The sequence below is a fragment of the Notolabrus celidotus genome, chromosome 3 (assembly GCF_009762535.1).
Source record: "Notolabrus celidotus isolate fNotCel1 chromosome 3, fNotCel1.pri, whole genome shotgun sequence".
Classification (NCBI taxonomy): Eukaryota; Metazoa; Chordata; class Actinopteri; order Labriformes; family Labridae; genus Notolabrus; species Notolabrus celidotus.
The window spans coordinates 24,993,800-25,013,505 of record NC_048274.1 but is presented as its reverse complement, the minus strand read 5'-3'; the positions used below and the strand labels follow the sequence as shown (position 1 = coordinate 25,013,505).

The window sequence follows — 19,706 nt, the reverse complement described above, 5'->3', positions numbered from 1 at the left end:
TATAATGTAAATAAAAATAACTGCTGGTGACCATTTACAAGATCTCTCTTTATAATGGTCCCAGTACAGCTGAGATTTAGCTCTACAAAACTGTCAATAGTCCTAGCTGTGTCTACACTAGCTACAAAAGGAAAAGGGAATTACTTAACAACTTCTAGGTTCAATCTTTGCTTCTGGCAGAACCATTTAAAATTCAGTTTACTTCCAATAAGGCAAGGGACTTCAACCATCTCTTCTATAACTCCACAGTTTACAGGTTTGGGCCTGAAGTGAAGACATGAAACACACAGTTGGTCAAACATCAACATTGAACATTTATTTCTTATTTTTTATTCCGAAAAATGCAGAAAAAAAAGACAGATGAACTTCCCTTAAAGTGGGAACTACATAACAGGCAGTTCCTGAGAAAGAAAAACAATAAAGACAACAGAACACTGCTCCAACACCTTCCCAGTCCTCTTATAGAGAAAAGTAACCAAAAATATGTATGATCCCAAATACATATAAAGCATGGATCCATTACTTTTATGTTTTGTATTTACATTTTCATCATAAAATAAGTCTTATGTCAGGAGAAGGAAACATTTTTTAAAGTCACATTCAACCAGTGCACTAGCACAGCCTGCTGGTCACATAATATACGGCAATCCTGCTAATGTCTGCACGTACTACAGCATTTAACCCAGAGCTGGTGAAAAAAAACCACACATACAGTATGTGGATCTCTTTTCACACAGAAAATACTACCGAAACATTTAAAGAGGAACAGATGAGCTCCGACAACATCAAAGCCTGATGAATCACATGGTTAAATCTGTGTGAACTTACCAAAATGAATAGATATTACAAATGTGGCTGTTGGGTATTTTACAATGCTTGATAGGATTTCATTCATGTATCGTCAAGAGAATGACATTCACACTTATTAACACCAGTTTTCTCACCTAATTTTACATCCACTTTCTGCTTTTGGAGAAGTAAATCATAAGATGTACAATGAGAACAAATAGTCACATGTATTCGTAGATCCAGGCCTGCTGGTTGGCTCTACACATTTGTAAAAATGATCACCATAGATCTCATGAAGAAGGGCTCATGCATGTCATATCTATCTGAATATATTCTATAAAGGTTTCACTATTTTCTAATTTAGCTGCGTTCAGAAATTTGGACTGCGTGTGACAAATACTAAAGGGATGAAAATGTACCATTCGATTAAAAGTGAGAATATGTGATCACAAGTACAACTGACAGTCTGTGTAATCAGGCATTAAGAGCTGCACTGTTTAAGTGAAATTAGATTTCCTTGAAAAAGGTGGATGAGAGGCCGACAAACTGGGAGAAACTGTTACATTTCTAAGGCCAAAGGAATGGGGTTTAATACACTTTGTACTCTAAAAAGCTTTTGACAAAATATTACATCACACAGAGACATGCTTTTACAACAAAGCTACAAACACTGCTACAAAAGGTGGGCCACATACATCTTAATGCCGTTCAATGGCATTTGTTTGACTTTTTAAAAGACACATCAAACGACTACCACAACCTCCAGAGGGAAACAACCACCTCGGCCAAAAATTGTGCGTGTCAGCCAAATAAGTGAAAAATGATTTTATGTCAAAGATAAATACTCTACGATGGCATGGCACAGCCTGTAATTTACAATGTGTTAGGGAAATGGGACAGCAGTAAACCAAAAGAACTTGATGGACCAACAGAGGGTAGACTACAGGTTTGAGAATACTGCATCAAACCTGACCCACGTGTGCAGCAGTGTTTGCAGTGCTGATTTGGTTACTTCCAAGTTTAATTCTTGGGTCTAATGTTGGCGTACAAGTCTTTGAAAAACAAAACAAAAGAACAAAAAATTACATGTAAAAAAGAAAATAAACTATGCATTGACTAAGCTCAGTATTTGCAGCATCAAGCTGCCAAAAGATGCTAGTTAAAAAAAATGAACATAACTTCAGAAGGCAGATTAGAAAGTTCATAGTTTATTAAAATTCTATATGGTTTGATCTAAACGAGTATAAAAAAAACAGTTGAAATAAATCAATGCAGAATTCCTAAGCAAGTGTGAGTGTACAATGCATGGTCCAGTGTACGCTACTCATTCAAGTTTATAACAAGACAGCAATCATCAACCCTGAAAGCAACTCAGAGAATCATGAGTATCTCTCAGAATAAAACAATGAACACATCGCGCTTCACCTCGACACCTCTACCTGTCCTTTGATAAACCTCTGAGAATAAAGAAGGAAACAGAATGTCCAAAATCTCCAGCGTGGCCCAGCCACCATGAGGTCCGTTTTACAAATCAGATAATAAATACAGGCATCCAAATGGGCTACAACAGCAAATCATTTTGAAACTTATTTTCCTCATGCATACTCACAAGCATACATGGCTGAGATAACTAGCTTTCTAAACCCTCTTATCTACTCCTAACAGCTACTCTTTACAGTGCAACAGTATGGCAGCAAATGGATAAGCAGTGCTTTCATTAAAAAAAAGGAATGGAAAATAAAAATATGTACAACATAATGGAAAAGCAGTAGTTTCATCTTTTGGTCCTTTGTCCATTACAGACAGCACTGCTTTTTGAAAATGGTTCCTCATATCAACAACAGTAGTTTCCACAAGACTGTGAAGGGGCTGTGAGGGGAAGAAAGGGGAGCAAAAGTTACAATTTCAAATAGCACTGATAGCAGGGACTGAGTCATGTCTTAGCAACACAATTTTACCATCAAAAATCAGCCTGCAGAGCTGAGGCTTCAGAGCTCAGGCTTCATAGCTCAGGCTTTAGAGCTCAGGCTTCCGAGCTCAGGTGAACAGATTTTCAGAGCGCTGACCCAGATTTGTTTACCATTTCCTGTCATTTAATTCTAAACTAGCTCAGTAATGTTGGGCTGAATATGTTATGCATTATAGAGTGATTGGTGATAAAAATAAAAACTATATGGAAGAATTATAGACTGTATGAATAATGGATGCCAGATCCGTGACGTCTCCCAGCTGTTCCTGAGTGCTGTTTTGAAGCCAATCATCGGCGAGAGCCATATTGGAAATGCTGAACTCAACCTAACTGCTGTCTTGCATGTGTGAGGTAAAGACGCGGAGTCTGAGCCTCCTAGCCAACATCTAGAGTGTTCCCGCCTGTCAGTCAAGTCAGTCATGTCCTAAATGGGCAAAACTCTTAATCTTAATATCTTCTGAACTGTCGTGTTAGAAACAAATTCACCCCCCATACAATGGATGCAATAGAGAAATAAGCTCTTCAGACCGAAGCCACTTTTTGAACCGGGCTGTTAACATATTTATTTCTGCTGCAAATATCGTCTTTTTTGAATTGCTGTGTATGTGGTTTCCGGTGTTTCTGCAGCCAGCCACAAGCGGATGAGCAATGAACTGCAGTTTTTAATACTTCCGCATGGGCTTCATATTTTGCTGCTTGGGAAGAATGCAACACCAATGAAGCCAGGTGCCAATAACAGTTAAGTTGCTCCTTGAGGCGAACATGTCACCATTCCACTGCCTAAACAACAAGTCCAGATTGAAAAGAAAATATGAACCAATATTAGAAAAAAAATTTAACTTGACTGACAGCTGCATCCCTGTCACAGGGGAAAAGGTTGTGTTTATCATCACAACAAGCTGATAAAGAGGAAAAAACCCTTTCATTACTTCATACAGGGAAGATTGAAATCCCCTCGTAAACCATGACTCTATATAAAGCATACACAAGAACATGTACTGCATGAACTGTGTGGCATTTCAGTAGTTTTCTTTCACAGCAATTTAATACAGGCTTGCTGCCGTAAACATAGTTTGTCATCATGTGTTATGCTCATCCTCTTGCATGAGAGGAGTTAGCCAGTGACACTAAGTGGGATAAGTCAAGCAGAACGTTTTAAATTTTAAAGAGGATGTTCTTGAAGGCAGCAGTGTTTACCTAGAATGTTGCAAAAGATACGTTTTGCATGTTTCATTCAAAAAAAATAAACTATATGTGTCTACCAACATTTCCCTCAAAAGCACTCATGTTATTTTTTGTTACTAGTCACAAAAATTATGCTGCAGTCAGTTCCAGGAGGGAATGGTTGAAAAAGCATCGCTCACCTTGTTACAACTGAGAACCTTCAGACCCTCCATGCACGTAGCCCCCTTTAGATTTCATCTGGGCCTGGACAAGGTCCACCTACAAGAGTCAAGGTGAAGTTTATGAATATACTCAGGTGTATACATTGTTGTATTCATATTCAGTTAAGAGGACCATGACCCTACCGATGCCAATCCGCCCATGTCCCCCGAGCCTACATGTGTTGTGTGAACAAAGTTTGTAGGCTCGCCGATCATTGAGCGATCAATCCGTCGCCGCCGTTTCTGTGAACAAGAACCAGAAACACACACTTTTGTTTAGATCCCCAGTCTCACTTTCCCACAAAATACAGACATTAATATTTCTGATCACATACACTGACAATGAGATGAACACAAGCCAAAACAAAGCCTACTCTTTACTCCCCTGCTTATCTCTTAAAACATGTGTTGTGCAGCTAAAATTAAGACAGAGGTCAACTTTCACAACTCCTTTATCTTATCTGTATGCAGTCAGCCTGGATGACTTAAAGTGAGCACAACAGCCGGTTGTTTTCTGCCATAATGAACCTCATTGGAACTACATTAGTGTCACGTCAGATAGAAGGATGTGGTTAGCCTGAGGCCCTGTCGTTTTTAAATCTATAACAAAAGAGGATGTAATGATTATTTTGTCAGCATTAAAACAACCAAAGTGTTTTTGTAGAAACCAGTGAAACACACACAGAACATATATGGACCAGCACACTCCATCAAAATAGAGCATACTGCTCTGTTTGTATACCTATATTCTCTCTATAACCGTTTTCAACCCTGTTTCAACATTTAAAAAGGCGATTCCTATCAATGAGTTTTCCAAAATAAATGTCATTACTCACAGGCTGTGGCTGCTCTGCAATGCAGCAGCTAAAACAAACCCAGAACTCAGTCATTCTGAGGCTGAAGAAGAAGCCACAGCAGTTTCCTCTCTCTCAGTTCAGACGTCTCTCTGCGTCCGTCTTCCTGTTCAGAGCCACAGACACACACAGGAAACTGATGACAGACGCAGACCGCTGGTTTATCCTGGGTTAACTGTTGGCACGAGAACTGCTCTCCCAGCACAGGGAAGCACGCCCCTGTCAACACATGAAGTTAAAGACAAAAAATAAGTTGGGCACAGGCTATAAAATGACAAATGAAATTTATAATTGACACTGAGTGTTTCTTATCAAGCGATCATACATCTATCATCATCTTTTGACACTGCCTTTATTTCAAGAATATGAATTCTCTCTAAATACCTAATATCAATATTTAGAAATACACAGTGGTATCATGTTGTTGATTTAGTTGCTGGCTTTGTGCTAAGTGTGCCACTGCTTTCATTTAAGTAGGTTTCTCCTCTGGCAACACCCACAGATAATGAGGTCACACCCAAAGGACACTGGTGAGCAAACACCATCATTGAAAAATGTCATGTTTTTACATTAACTGTATACACTGTTACACACATTAAACACACTTTTTTTTTTTGGAACCTGGGAAATTGCACAACTTCAAAGCTGATATCTAAGGAAGTATGCCGCACAAATGAAAAAAGTTGTGTATTGCGTACCTCTATAAAAGTCTCAAAGTGAGATCTGACTGTTCATACCTTGGCTTGTACTTTGGGTTACAATAAAAGACCCTGAGCTGCTACCTTTGACTTTATATACAGACTATGCCAAAGGTCAGTATCCAAGTCAAATCATATTTATATATTTACTCTAAATTAATTCAACATTTTTCCCCCAACATTGCAAAACAGACAAAGACAGCAGGAAACAAGGTTACAAAATTAAAGGTTATTCTAAAGTAATATTTCAAACTTCACCTCCCGTGTCGATGTGTTTGTAGAGGTATCTGATTGGAAGATAGAGCTCTCTCATGTTCACCATCAGTCTTTGTTTAAGTGTTCACCATGCTATTATTGGAAATGCTGCTCCCATTAGGTCATCATTTTAATTAATATTTCCCTGGGGCTGAAATAATCTAGAGGCATTATTCATATTCAGGGCTCAGAAGACTATGAAGATAGACAATCTAGCGCATTGTCTGTAAAAATAACTCAAATGTTACTATATTGCCTGATTTGTTGCATGACTCTTTCAAATTCCAAATGATGGGCAGTAAAACAAATGCTTCTGTGAGTATGGGATTTATATTGGTGACTTATGATGACACCTCAAGGGCAGAAAGGTGTCAGAAAGCAATGTGTTACTATGAAGGTGCATGATAATAGGAGCAGAAGTGTAGAGATTTAGAGAATTGATGGATTAAATTGAGCTTTTTCAAGAGTGACCTGGACAACATGGCAGCACAATACCGGTTACAACACACAACAAGCACACAAAACAACACAAATAAAATACGGTCACAGTTTCACATGGTTACGTGATTACACAGTGCAATCACAAGATCCAATTGAGCCTGTTTCTCTTTCTTTTATGATTGACTTGAACTCCCCAAAAGTTACAAGATGTGTCAGTTTCAAGTCCTTCTGCACATCATTCCAGGTAAACAGGGCTGAAAATGTAAAGCCTTTTTTGCCCAGTTCAGTTCTGACTCTCGGGACCTGGATCTGTATGATGTCCTGAGAGCACATGATGTCCTGAGAGCACAGACCATATCAGCTGAGGTTTCTACACATGTGTACACACAAGTATGTAGGGAGAAGTCCAAGAATAGATTTATATATAAATGAAGAGTTCATTTGCAAAAACAGATAACTCCGTTTTTATACATTTTCAGAAGCCATAATTATTTTTGATATAGATTCCCAATAAAGTTACATTTTCAAGATACCTCTGATTAATAGTCATTTTGACTCAGTCAAAGCCACCCAACTTCAGTTGATTGATAATACCAAAAGCTAGTAATAGAGAAAATATAGTTTTTTGAAACATTTCTTTAGTTTTTCAAAGTGAGTCAACTGTTTTTGCAAATTAACTCTTCAAATATAGATTGGTTTTGTATAACATTACCGAGCAGCATCAGGGGAAGCGGGTAGGGCTTATTTTCCCAGACATTATTGCAGTGAAACTGGAAGTGACAGGAGGATCAAATGATCTATCAAATGCAAAGTGTGTGCTGACAGAGGTGATTTCCCAACTTGTACCTCTGACATTACACATCGCTGACATTGAAGTGTTACTGTGCACTTACCAAAGCTGACTCAGTTTGTCAAGCTTCACATAAACGGCGCAACACGGTGCTTTGTGTTGATGTTAATGATCGTTGAAATCTTTAAAAGATTACTTACTCTGCCCCTGATCTCGGATTACACGCACGTATTTACAAACAAATTAACGTTATGCAACTTCGCTGCGGCAAACACTCCTGTCTCCTCAAGGCATGTCCGAGCTATACTGAAAGCTGGGTGTAAATCCAGTATGGTTGCTGACTACGTCCAGTCTTTTCCACTTGATTTGGATTCAATCACTCCTCCAGAGCGGGGTGGATGCCTGCAACGAGCTAGCCTAACCCAGAAGCTAACATTCACTAGCTGGCTCTCAGCTCACTGACAGCTCGCTAACGAGGCTAGCTGAGCCCGTTCTCGAAACTGTGACTTCAATGGTCAACAGATTTGACATAAAATCGCATAAACGTTCACACAGCGAAACCCAAGATACATTTCGATGGGTAAAAATAATTATAGTGAATTAACTTACCAAATGGCAGCCGGTTTTTCCGGAGTAGAGACGTACGATCGGTTGAAGCTAAAGAATGCGAAAAAAAACACCCGGAAGTGGGCTCGCTGGTTACGTCACATAGCTTCCGGTAGAGAGACCGACGCATTTCCGTGTTGAACCACGTTGTCACGTTTCCACCAGAAGATTCAGGTTATCACAGTTTTAAGCTGTATCTAAGTACCCAAACATGCGGCCATTAACAGAGGAAGAGACGAAAACAATGTTTGAGAAGCTCTCAAAATAGTAAGTGATATATTTGTATTCAATTTACTCTTCTGAAGTTTCAAAGTATACAAATGATGCTAGCATACGCGTAAGCCAAGTGTGTGTGTGACCCATGCAACTTCTCCCACAACAGCATCGGTGAAAACATAAAGCTTCTGGTGGACCGACCCGATGGTACTTACTGTTTCAGACTACACAACGACCGCGTGTACTACATGAGGTAAGACTGGGTGATAAAGCACACACATACCTGCCAACATTGGACTGTGAAAAATATGGAGACCCTGTCCATATACAACCCAAAACGGCAGATTAATACATTTAATAAACGGATATGTAAGTCAAACACTTGATGATACTAAATGTTTCTTAATTTCAAGGTTTGCAGTAAAATATAGCAATGAAAACATACACAATTTTAAAAAATCCATATCTTACTAACATGAAAAAATTCATAAACATGTTGAAGAGTGAGAGGAGAGTGAGCCACTGCAGTGAGGAGTAACACATATTCCAGGTAGAGTGGCTTGCGTTGACACCATATTTTGACGTTAATACCATTATAGTATTATTTCAATACAGTTTTGAATGCAGGAGTCTGTGTACCATGAATCTACATCTCTGTGCTTTTTAAAGTCATTTATCTGGGTCCTTTAAATCATATTTATTACCTACAGCTAAATGTTATCTGACCTACAGTAACCTCTGCATCCTCAGCTGCTTTCTGCTCTTTATTTAAAGAAGGAAGAGATTTCCTCTGCATCTCCACCTGAGGTTATCAGGTAGAGTTTAGTGATTCAATAACTTCACCTGTGATATTGTGGTAGTGACACTGTCTGCATTCTCACTGTCATCAGATTCACACAGCTCTAAACTCTCCTTATGAACTCTAAAGAGGATGCTGCGTTATTGCACATCACAACTTAAGTTAACTAACAAGAACAAGGCTAACACACTTTAATGAGGGATGGATAAAGTCTTTAAACAGTGCAGAAGGTAGTGAACTCATAACTATTTGTCTAAGAAACACTTCAGCTACCGGTGTCCCACAGCTACCTGTTGCTTGGTGTCTGTGCATCTATGTTTACCACTCATTTAATTGATATCAACATGAAATAGGGAGATCAGGATAAATAACAACTCAGGAGTACAGCAGGAGAATAGATTATAAAGTGGTCAACTCCCGTCTAAATCGGGAGTGTTGGCAGGTCTGCCCACACGGTTTAGGATGACAGTATTTTAACGTCAATATTGTAATTCGTCATCGTTTTCTGTCCACAGCGAGAAAATCCTAAAGCTGACCACAAACATTTCCCGGGACAAGCTCGTGTCAGTGGGGACATGTTTTGGAAAGTTCACAAAGACAATTAAGTTCCGGCTGCACATCACAGCTCTGGATTTCCTGGCGCCTTATGCAAAGGTGACTATACATGATGCATCTTGTTACCATTATTTGTATCTTATCTTACTTTGTTAGCACCCCTGCCTCTGTCTCCTGGGCTCTTCTTGTTATTGGAGGTTGGAGATAAGGAGGCAGTGTGAAGATGCAGGTAGATTGGTAGGCAACACAAAATTTATTGGGATCAGTTCTTTATTATAGTAACAATTAGTCTATGAGAAGTGTTCAGTCAATTGGCATTTGATAATTATATTTGTTCTGACCCAATGAGGATACCATCTCTCTATATATGAACTGTCACATTGATTAATGCCATGTTGATGCTTGTTGCGAAATGCCTACATGTATTTTCTGTATTAAAGCATGATCTGTCTCAAAAGTGATATCTCACACAATTAATGAAAGTCTTATTTCCTTTTATGTCCAGTTCAAAGTGTGGGTGAAACCTGGAGCAGAGCAGTCTTTCCTTTATGGGAACCATGTATTAAAATCTGGGCTTGGGAGGATCACTGAAAACACTCAGCAGTACCAGGGTGTTGTGGTGTACTCCATGTCTGATGTCCCTTTGGTAAGTTTTGTATTTGTGACGCTGTATGGCTCACATAGCTGTGGACATTGCGAACTGTTAAGTGTTAGAGCCACTGAAACAGCATGAGATGCATGTGGGTTGAACTGATTCGACACAATTTATTGTTTTCCTCATTTGCATTTCCTCGCAACTTTCTTGGGTGAATGGAAACATACAGTTATTATACCACATGACAAACGGCCACCCAAAGTTCATCTTAAAGATTTCTAAAACAGTCATGTCTTTTTGTTTTTCAGGGTTTTGGAGTAGCAGCCAAGAACACTCAGGAGTGTCGGCGTGTGGACCCCATGTCCATCGTAGTGTTCCACCAGGCTGATGTGGGAGAGTTCATTAGGAATGAAGACACTTTAACATAAAAATACATCAAATGATTGGACTGTGGAATTCCCATTTTCTTTGTCTAAGTAAAGTCCAGCTCCATTTACAGAATACAAACCTGGAACCGCAGTTGATCCCACATAACTGTTAGGTGGTTGGATTTCATAACCTGATCTGATGACGTTAATTGCAGATGTCACAAGGGACATGTCTAGGGACAGCAATGTGATCCCCTCCAGTGACTCACTTTGAGACACAAATCATCTGAAGGATTCACTCGTTCTCGGGACTTCTGATCCGCCTTCACTCCGAATTTGACTCAAATCTCTTCAAAATGAAGGGGAATAGTTTTCATTGTGCATAATTTTGTATGTTGTCTTTCAAATAAATCAAGATTGTCATAGATTGTGTTTAGTTTCAGACTGTTTATAAGGCTGCAGTAAAAAATACATCAGACACCATTGCTGTTTTATTACAATCAAGGGGAAAACTAAGTCTGCAAACTCAACTATAAACATTCATGGAACTTAAGTGTCAGACTTAGAAAAAAAAAATGTACAACAGAAATTTGTGAGGTTTCATCTTAAACCAGATTGATCTTCTTCATTGTTCTCCATCTATCCTTGAGTTGCACATTTGTTCTCTCTTTGAAAGAGTAGTAGGCCTTAATCTTACTCCAGTTGCCCTCTCCAAATCTTTGGACCCCTTCTTTCAACTTCTGTGTCTCAATGTCGGTCCACATCTGAAAAACAGAAACATGAGGTAAGTTTGCTCTCTGCTGCTGAAACAACAAGCCAAACGAGACAAGTGGTCAGTTAGTTGCTGCTGTAATTGGGAATTCTACCTGCAGAGTGTTTTCATCGGTAGAGGATCATAGTTTCACCATTTTGAATACATGAAGTTGTTAAATTCAAGTTTTTTTTCTCTAAATTCTGAATTACTCATTTTCTCCATTACATTCCCATAATGCAAAGCGTTTCAATCCATTGTCATGTAATTTTTTTCAGTCTTAAATAAGAAACACAAAAAGTCCTGTAATACTTGCCTTCTTCCTGGCACCCGAGCTTGAAAGAGGGCTCTCATTCTGCATTCCTTCTGAAAACAAAGACATGAATGAACAAATACTCTACTGGTGTATTCACACAGAATTAACAAGTATATAGTAGAACAAATATTACTGTTCTTCCTCCTGGCGTTGAAATATGACTCTTCGTCACTCCACGTATCCTTACTCTCCTTGGCATTATTGTAAAGTTGTTTCCTGTGAAAGAGAGCAGAGTTTGTTTTAATGCTTGGCACTTCAGACAAAAACTAATTGGACAGCTCTGAAAAATAACAACAGGCAGCATCTCAGGGTAGAATATAGTTTGGTTTGTGTTAGAGCTTGTAGGTTTTTTAATTGAACCACAACAAAAAAACATGAAATAGAGTGTAAGATGAAAGAAAAATCATGACCACATTGTCATTTTGAAGGAGTACATTAATCAAAATCTTCCAGACCCAATTTCTGTAAAATTTTGAACATGTTGACATTGTACGTTTTAAAAGTATTCTTTTCACATTGTGTTAGTTAAGTCCTTCTTGGCTTAAGCTTCTGTCGTAATTGCCACTGACCATTTTGAATGTGAAGGACTGCTGTCATTCCTCTGAGGGGTGGAGCTTGTTCGAGGGACACGATGAAGAGGGAACAGATTGGGTGAGCTGTCCAATGAGGAGTCTGTGATGCACACCTCACTTGTGTTCCCTTGATCCCTGTGTTAAAAAAGGTATAAATTACCATAACTACAAGTTCTTAACATGAAATCATAAACACATTACCATCAAACTAATAGCAGGTTAATTGACTGTGTTTGAACTTGCTTGCTGTAAGAGTTCCTAATCTGTTGTTTGGGAGGTGTTCTGTGGGGTGACGATGACTCCTGTGCATCTTCATCTGAGCTTGATACGATCCGTCTTGGGTTTCTAGAGTTCCTAAAGATGAGAGATTTGACTCGGTTAAGAAATGCCAGGAATGGTGTTTGAGCAAATTAACATTCATTTGTCACTGTCAAATTCAAAACCATGTTTGGAAGTAAAACCCTCACAATGTGTACTTTAAAGACAAATTAACTACATTTCCATACAGACACTGTGAACTTCAAGAAATGCAAATCCAAATCAACTAAAACCATTCTTAAAGATTCTTTTGATTGGCCAAATCAACCCTGCTTTTAAGTAGGCTAGAGCAAAAACTGTATTCGATATCGCACATGTTCAAGAAAACTATTCAAATCTAAATATCACTGACCGGGCACTTTAGAAGTATGCATGAAATAAGCAGCAACAGTTGTTGTGTTAGGTGGCAAACAAATAAAGACAGAATGTTTCCTTCAGTGTGGAAACTACCAGGGTTTTTGAAGGATGGTGTTTTGTATTGTGACTTCACCTGGCTGGTGATCTGGTCAATTTGTTGTGGAATTCACCAGGAAAGTCCCTCTCATCGTCAGACGATGACTCAGCCAAACTAGTCGAGGCTCTGCATGAGAAAACATCTGTGTCAGTGCTATATATTCACTGAGAGACACAGGACCACAAACAAAACCTCATAAAACCCAATAATGAAATGTGCTATACAAAGACGGGTGCTTGAGGTATATTTGCTGAACCCATGTGATATTGAAGAGCTATTAGACCTCACTAACAAGCAAGTTTGATTACTCTATTACACTGTACTTTTATGAAATCCTGCAAGCTTGCAGCATGATCAGACAGGTCTTCAGCCCTTGGGTTAAAGAAGTTCAACGATACTCCCAAATTACACCGATACTGACAGACAGCATCTTTATACACCACTAAAAACATTATCTTTACTTATTACTAATGTTGGACAACTAGTCTGCATGATTGAGATGGAGCAACATCCAGTTAAAAGTCATGTTTCTGAAAACATATGTACCTTTTACAGTTCTTTTTACTGACTGTCACTGGCTGTGATGGTTGCGGCTCTTCTCTCATTAATCCAGCCTGCGGGTCCTGAGAAGCTGCCGTGCTCAGTATGCTCCCCTGGCTGTCCGGCTCTACCACCAGCCGTGCCAGGGTGTAAGGCAAACGTCTGTTCCTTATCACTTCAGGTGTCTTTGAGAGTGAACCTGCTTGAGTTTGTGGCGCAGTGTCGGCCTGAGGCGGCTGGTCTGCTGGGGAAGCCTCCATGGGGCTGCCTGAGTTTCTCTGGAACAGCTGAGTCTGCTCCGGGTCTTGGTTGGTTCTCTTCTTTTGAGAGAGGGAGGGATGGAGGGAAAGTGATTTCTGTGTCTCTCTTTCAACTTCTTCCTCAGCCTGAGTAAAGGTTTTCTCATCTGAAGCCGACAAGGCCTTGTAGACTGCCTCGAGACTGGTCTTCAGGATGATCGTTTGTTTGCTGGAAGAAAAGATGGAGCAAGAATGATAACTGAACAGCTGTTATGAGGAATAAGAGAGGTTGCAAGCCAGTTAGTAAAATAAAAAAGGATGCTGAATAATTCTACTGAAAACATACCACTATGGAGGCCAAAATAAGTGACACTGACCACACCAGTCTGAACTATGTGCTGATATATATTTAAAACCAAACACTGAGCTTAGCTATGGTGAGCGAAGTAATACATATTTTAAGACAGGAGTTAAATGTGTAAAGCTCTGCTAAAAACACACAGAGGTTAAAGGAAAGCTAATAGTTAGGGAACCTGTTGTTTTTTCCCTTATCCTTCCCAATTGTAGCTGTTTTTTTAATTTTTACATTAAATACTGCTTTACAATACTATAGCCCTCATTTATAAATAGGTCAATGACCTCAGGAGAAACTAAATCCACTGAGAGAGAGGCAGAGAGAGGCTGTGTGTTCTGTGGATACACAGATTAGTTATTTCTGATTCATTTTCTAAGTGTAAAATGTTCACTCTGCTACTTTAGTTTAAATCATTTTTCCTTATTAAAGATACTGTGTGCAATATGTTGTTCATCACTTAAAGCTGGGGTAGGCACTTTTTTCAGGACCATGTTGGCTAAACGTTCTTATAGTTAAAAATATTGTAATTTAAGTGGTCAGTGTTCCTTTTGTTTTGATCTGTGTTAGATAAGTTCATAACCATAAGGATCATAACCAGAACCCCTTCCATCGAACACATCACCGCTGTCCTACAACAAATTCACTGGCTGCCTGTCAAATACAGACTTCAAGATCCTTCAGCTCACTTTCAAAGCTCACCATCATCTCCATACCTCTCTGATCTCTTTCAAATATACACACCTAACCGCACTCTCGGATTCTCTTCCTCCATGCTCCTCACTGTACCCCATGCACGCTTAACCTCCGTGGGATCTTGAGCATTCAGCCATGCAGCCCCCCGTTTCTGGAACTCCTTACAACTAACCATCCGTAACTCAGACTCTCTTTCAAGCTTCAAATCGTGCCTCAAAACCCACCTTTGTAGAACTGCATATTCTCTGTGAACACCTCCCATGTACCTTTTTATTGCATTTTTATCTTTCCATTCATTGTGTTCTTTTCATATTGTATATTGTTTGTTTTATAGAGTGCTTTTTTTTAATATTAGGTGTTTTGTTATTGTTAAATTTGTAATGTGACCTTGAGTGTCCTGCAAGGTGCCCATAAATAAAATGTATTATTATTATTAAGTATTATTATTAAGAGTCACAGGTCAGTGCAGAGAACAGGAGTTATTACTGGCTGTGTTTAAAGCATGCTAATGCATAATATGCATGTCTTCTCAAATAAGGAATTAGGCCCAGATTGAACAGGATCAGATTCGGCAGTTAGGGTTTCTATTCCAACACTTCCTTAAATATGAGAAGGCCAACTTTTCAAAAACAGACCACATGTAAATGCAATCTGCATCAACATTGTTAGATTTTGAACCTTTTGTTCTTAACAGACAACATACTCAAAATTTGTATTTCAAAAGGGACCAATGAGCTAAGTTTAAATGATCTGAGAGGAAGCAAGAGCCTACCCTGGTACAATCTGGATGATGTTCACTGGAACATGAGTGGACGGACCAGCTTCGTCTTGCTCAGCAGCACTTGCTGCCTTGTCATCCTCCTTTAATTTCCTCTCATCAATGAGCCGATTTGCAGCCTGTTACAGAGATACACAAAAAATGAAACGATATTAACCAATGAATCATCAATGTTGTATACGTGGACTGGAGGAACAAACGTCACAATGATTACTGGCAACATATTAAACTCATGCTAATGTGTTTTATAACTCCTGTAAAAAAAAAGGGATATATGCTCTAAAAACTTGAGTGATGAAAATCAGCATCCGAGGAAAAATGTAATGTCAAATCTAAAGTCTACAATTTACTAATTTTCTAAAAAGCCTTATCAATAAGACAAACTCTTAATGTAACATACCTTTAGGAGAAAAGGAACACTGAGGGGGCAGAGTTCCCTACAAAAATCCAACATCTCCTCTTTGAACTTTTGGAAGTCGATTTTCTCAATGACTTCATGTGCTTTGCTCTTCTGTCTGATGAGGCCAGTGTAAATAGCTTTCTACAAAACAAATCAAACATTCAGGGAAAGAAATACATAAAAAAAAAAAAGAAAGCACACAATCAACATTAAAACAAAGTCAAAACTTGAATTTACTAAAATGCTCTGGTTCAGCATCATCTTCTTAAATATGTGAGATCAAGCTATAACTGTGAAAAGTATCTCTACAACAGGACTGTCAGTGATGTGGATTAGATTGGACTTATTTTACAGATAGGATATAGAAGCCACATCCAAAGAACAGATTCTGATGTGACTACGCAAAGCTGTTGAAAGAATTAAAAAGCTCTGCTGATCTGATTTACACCCCAGCTGTTTTCACAATCCCCTCACTCATGACATTTCCCAACCCTGAACAAGCTGCACATTCAAAGATGATGAAATGCCATCTACAAAAGGTTCAGTTGTGACAGTGCCAGTTTACTTTGATCACTAGATTAGCTTTAAGAAAGTGCTGCACTCTTCAAATCCTCTCATTGACCATGGACTGCACAATTCTTTGATAGAAATGCACTGACAGTGTGATCAATGAATGTGTGGATGACTGTTGGGAAGGCTTATTGAAAGTGTGGAGTTTCTAAGAGGTCATGCTGTTTCAGTTGAAGGACTCACCTTTCCAACCATCGGTTTGGGAAAGTGTTTTGTCAGCACCTGTTTTGCTCTGTCAAAGTCCTCGTTTCTGATAAAAATCCCCACAATCTAAAGACAGAGAAAAAGAACAAGCTGGTAAACCCAATCTGATGACACTTTGTGAAATCAAGTTTCTTTAGTTTAGCACATACACTGTTAATATAAGTAAAAATAGCAATTAAAAACACTTACCATCTCTTTAAGTGAAGTCTTGACCTTCTTGAAATCCTGCTGTGAAGTAGCGTTTTCCTGGCTCATAATTTCCAGAATGGCTAAGGCTGATTCGAGAGGAGTGACTGACTCATCACTCTCAAATGACAGTTCTGCAGGTAAAGACAAATCCACACTCAGTACACTACTATCGCTGAAATCCAAACACATTTGGTGACAGTTTGGAATTTGGATATACAGTTGTGTTGTAGCACAACACTCTTTTAATCCACAGCTGCTACTAGAAGAATCCTAATCAATAATAGATCTGCATTTTGGAACAGGTGTCAATGACATGTAGTATTTACAGGCCAATATTCTAAATAGTAATACAGATTAAGCTCTAGAGATGTGACGTTTGCGAATGAGTCGGTCTTTTGAGCGGCTCTTTTAAGTGAACGATGAGAACCGATAGCGAGCCGTTCATTTGGGAGCAGTTTTTATATGCAGACTGCCCACGCTGCCTTCATGTGTCACCTGCGTGCCCCATGAGTCTTTTGTTCACACTTATTGTCTACACTTTGTTATTGTTTACATTGTTTTGATGTGGATTTGAGTCAAGGAGCTGAGCTCTTGTTTGTAAAGTAATTCAGGTGTAGAAACACCAGGTGGGGTAGTACAATTTTGCATTCACATTTTTATAATGTCCTAATTTTTATTCTAGTTACATTCATATTTTTTTTATATTTATTCTTATTCATTATTTTTCATATTTTTTTCTGTATTGTTAAAACGTTCTTGTGTGGAAAATGTTACAGTAAACTTGTTTTGCATGGAAGTTATCTGTAGCCTGCGTAGTTTTTACAGTGCCACAGCGTTTTTTTAGGTAAGGGGAAATTCAAAACAGTGATCTCACTATCGAAGCATGGGGATATGGCACCATCTTATGGAATGTTTACAATGCCAAATTAAATTTTAATCAATATTTCAGAATAATTCCCACCAATAGAGTATATATTGGTGGGGTGTGTAAGTTTCAATTATCCTGATCTTTCTTTCTTTATTTAACCAGGTAAGGGACTCATTGAGATTTAAAACCTCTTTTTCAAGAGTGACCTGGCCAAGACGGCAGCACAAAATAGGTTACAACACACAAGCACACAAAACAACACAAATAAATCTAAATCTTATCTTATAATTGCTACCAGTGATTGTTGCCTTAAAAAAGAGTTACCCCTGGTTGACTTCTAACAAATAAATACATATAACAATGAGCCAAAGAGCCAGTCTTTTGAACGGCTCTTTGAAAAGAACGGCTCCTCAAGATCCGGTTCCCTTCAAAGAGCCATAAATCCCATCTCTATTAAGCTCAATGAAGTAACCAATAATGCACTGGGTCATTTGACAGATAAGGAAGGTAATTTGTTTATCTTACCCAGTTTTTCACCTTCATGTATCCTTGAGAGAAACTGCATAACTCTGACCTTTGTTGGCATGATTTCTGTGGTCTGCAAAGGACGGACCAACACACCTGTGAGAAGACAACAAATTAGCCTTCACAAAGAGGTCAAAGAGGTTTTGCATGATTAGAGACATGATGAGAAACCCACTAAACAGGGGTCGATTCCTTCTTATCAAACTGGGACCATGTTATCACCACACGTGAATCTGATTTGACCTGATATTCGTTTTCCACGCCGTGAAATTACAAAATATATGAAATGTATTAGATCAAATGTCTGATACGACATGCACATCCACATGTAACATCAATCAGTCACATTAAAATATGATTTAATGTGGGAACCCTAACAAACTTGAGAGCAATTGTAGAGGAAATGCTAGCATTTTTAGTAAGTTTGTCTTATGATTTATGGAACTTTTTGGACTGTGTATACGCAGGCGCACACGGAGCTAAGGCTAACTCAAGCTAGCTACTCAAAGGAGATTAATCTAGTATGTAGACGACGACTAGCATTGAGCACAACACTATACAGGCCAATAAGACTATTTTGGGACAAGTGCCATGCAGTTACAGTGACAGTGTTTTTTATTTTGTGTAACACAGTAAACAAACAAAGTCCAACATAGCTTGGAGTTTGTTCGGCTACAGTCAAGGAGGTAACTTCGTCTGTTACTTACTTTCAACTACACTTCTAATGCCACAGAAGTCATCGTATTGGTCCGTTGTAAAAAGCTCTAGTAAGGAACAATAATAATAGTCCAACAACCAGCGGTTTACAATGGATTCAACTTCAATTTGGTGGCTGTTTACAGTTTCATTTGCCGCCATATTTACACAAGCCAACGGAAGCATGAGTAAGGATGACCATAAGCAAGTGAAGGCGGGGAAAGGCTGAGGGGAGAGGTTTTATGCCCTCTGCTTAGTCTTCAGGCAGCACTTCATCTGCGAGTCATTGCCATCGAATAATCACCGAATCTTAGACCATTTCTATATAGGTACATATACAATGATTAGGTCCAAACTAATATAAGGTTTAATAGATATGTAGGATCTGCAATGGAACCGGCTTATAGTCAAAGCTTTGGAAATCGCGCTGCCTGACAGGACAAAATTTGGGAATAGAAATCCCAAAATGCTTATGGTGAGTTCACTAGCGGAGAAAACAGCAGGAAAAACTTATACTGCCGCCCACTGGATCAATTGATGCAGGGTCAAAAGAACCTCACCAATTTATGAATAAGGAAATATTGTTGTGAATTTCACAGTAGAGATGACTTATTTGTTAACAGTTATTTGAATTATTCCATGTTTGAAAGTTTTATTTTCGTAAAGTTTTGTTTTTTTCATCTATCACTGCCAACTCAGCATCAAATATTTGAGTAGGCATTCAGCAATCCACAGATATTACTAGTCCTTGATTTTAAATTAGCGGTGTCAAACATACGGCCCACAGGCCAAAATCTACGGTGGCCCTGAAGGACAAAACCAATTTACAAAACATAAAACACTTTTACAAAGTTGGAGACAAATTTACATTTTGGAAAACATTTTTGCATTTTATTAAACAAAGTTAGATCGGCAAAA

At 38.7% G+C, this 19,706-nt stretch overlaps 3 protein-coding genes across 4 annotated transcripts; 1 reads left to right on the top strand and 2 right to left on the bottom strand.

The window, feature by feature from the left end:
- Window positions 1-294: 294 nt before the first annotated feature.
- Window positions 295-7,951, bottom strand: LOC117810639 (CDC42 small effector protein 2-like). Its single transcript, XM_034680561.1, has 5 exons — window positions 7,791-7,951; window positions 4,980-5,216; window positions 4,288-4,386; window positions 4,123-4,201; window positions 295-2,658 (listed from the first exon to the last, which is right to left on the bottom strand). Exons 2-4 carry the CDS (start codon window positions 5,031-5,033, stop codon window positions 4,127-4,129), a joined length of 228 nt encoding a protein of 75 aa, XP_034536452.1. The 5' UTR covers window positions 5,034-5,216; window positions 7,791-7,951; the 3' UTR covers window positions 295-2,658; window positions 4,123-4,126.
- nip7 (NIP7 nucleolar pre-rRNA processing protein) lies at window positions 7,886-10,748 on the top strand. The gene is made up of 5 exons (XM_034680560.1): window positions 7,886-8,054; window positions 8,170-8,256; window positions 9,318-9,456; window positions 9,863-10,003; window positions 10,261-10,748. The coding sequence occupies exons 1-5, from the start codon at window positions 7,999-8,001 to the stop codon at window positions 10,378-10,380; spliced, it is 543 nt and encodes a 180-aa protein (XP_034536451.1). The 5' UTR covers window positions 7,886-7,998; the 3' UTR covers window positions 10,381-10,748.
- Window positions 10,748-19,004, bottom strand: terfa (telomeric repeat binding factor a). Of its 2 annotated transcripts, none has more exons than XM_034680559.1 (13): window positions 18,800-19,004; window positions 18,093-18,188; window positions 16,700-16,830; window positions 16,490-16,576; window positions 15,737-15,877; window positions 15,331-15,455; window positions 13,278-13,739; window positions 12,768-12,857; window positions 12,203-12,313; window positions 11,957-12,094; window positions 11,521-11,603; window positions 11,388-11,434; window positions 10,748-11,084 (listed from the first exon to the last, which is right to left on the bottom strand). In XM_034680559.1, exons 1-13 carry the CDS (start codon window positions 18,972-18,974, stop codon window positions 10,926-10,928), a joined length of 1,845 nt encoding a protein of 614 aa, XP_034536450.1. In that variant the 5' UTR covers window positions 18,975-19,004; the 3' UTR covers window positions 10,748-10,925. The 2 variants fall into 2 exon arrangements, with proteins under 2 accessions (XP_034536450.1, XP_034536449.1); XM_034680558.1 differs by having other exon boundaries at window positions 11,388-11,437; window positions 18,800-19,003.
- Between the last annotated feature and the right edge of the window lie 702 nt (window positions 19,005-19,706).

Coding starts and splice junctions, on each gene's coding strand:
- nip7 (XM_034680560.1), top strand. CDS start 7,999: ATGCGGCCATTAACAGAGGAAGAGACGAAAACAATGTTTGAGAAGCTC. Junction 8,055..8,169: donor TTTGAGAAGCTCTCAAAATA/GTAAGTGATATA, acceptor CTCCCACAACAG/CATCGGTGAAAACATAAAGC. Junction 10,004..10,260: donor CCATGTCTGATGTCCCTTTG/GTAAGTTTTGTA, acceptor TTTGTTTTTCAG/GGTTTTGGAGTAGCAGCCAA.
- terfa (XM_034680558.1), bottom strand. CDS start 18,974: ATGCTTCCGTTGGCTTGTGTAAATATGGCGGCAAATGAAACTGTAAAC. Junction 12,858..13,277: donor AGTAAAAAGAACTGTAAAAG/GTACATATGTTT, acceptor TTTCTCATGCAG/AGCCTCGACTAGTTTGGCTG. Junction 11,085..11,387: donor GCTCGGGTGCCAGGAAGAAG/GCAAGTATTACA, acceptor TCTGTTTTTCAG/ATGTGGACCGACATTGAGAC.
- LOC117810639 (XM_034680561.1), bottom strand. CDS start 5,033: ATGACTGAGTTCTGGGTTTGTTTTAGCTGCTGCATTGCAGAGCAGCCA. Junction 4,387..4,979: donor TTGCAGAGCAGCCACAGCCT/GTGAGTAATGAC, acceptor TCTTGTTCACAG/AAACGGCGGCGACGGATTGA. Junction 4,202..4,287: donor ACATGGGCGGATTGGCATCG/GTAGGGTCATGG, acceptor TGACTCTTGTAG/GTGGACCTTGTCCAGGCCCA.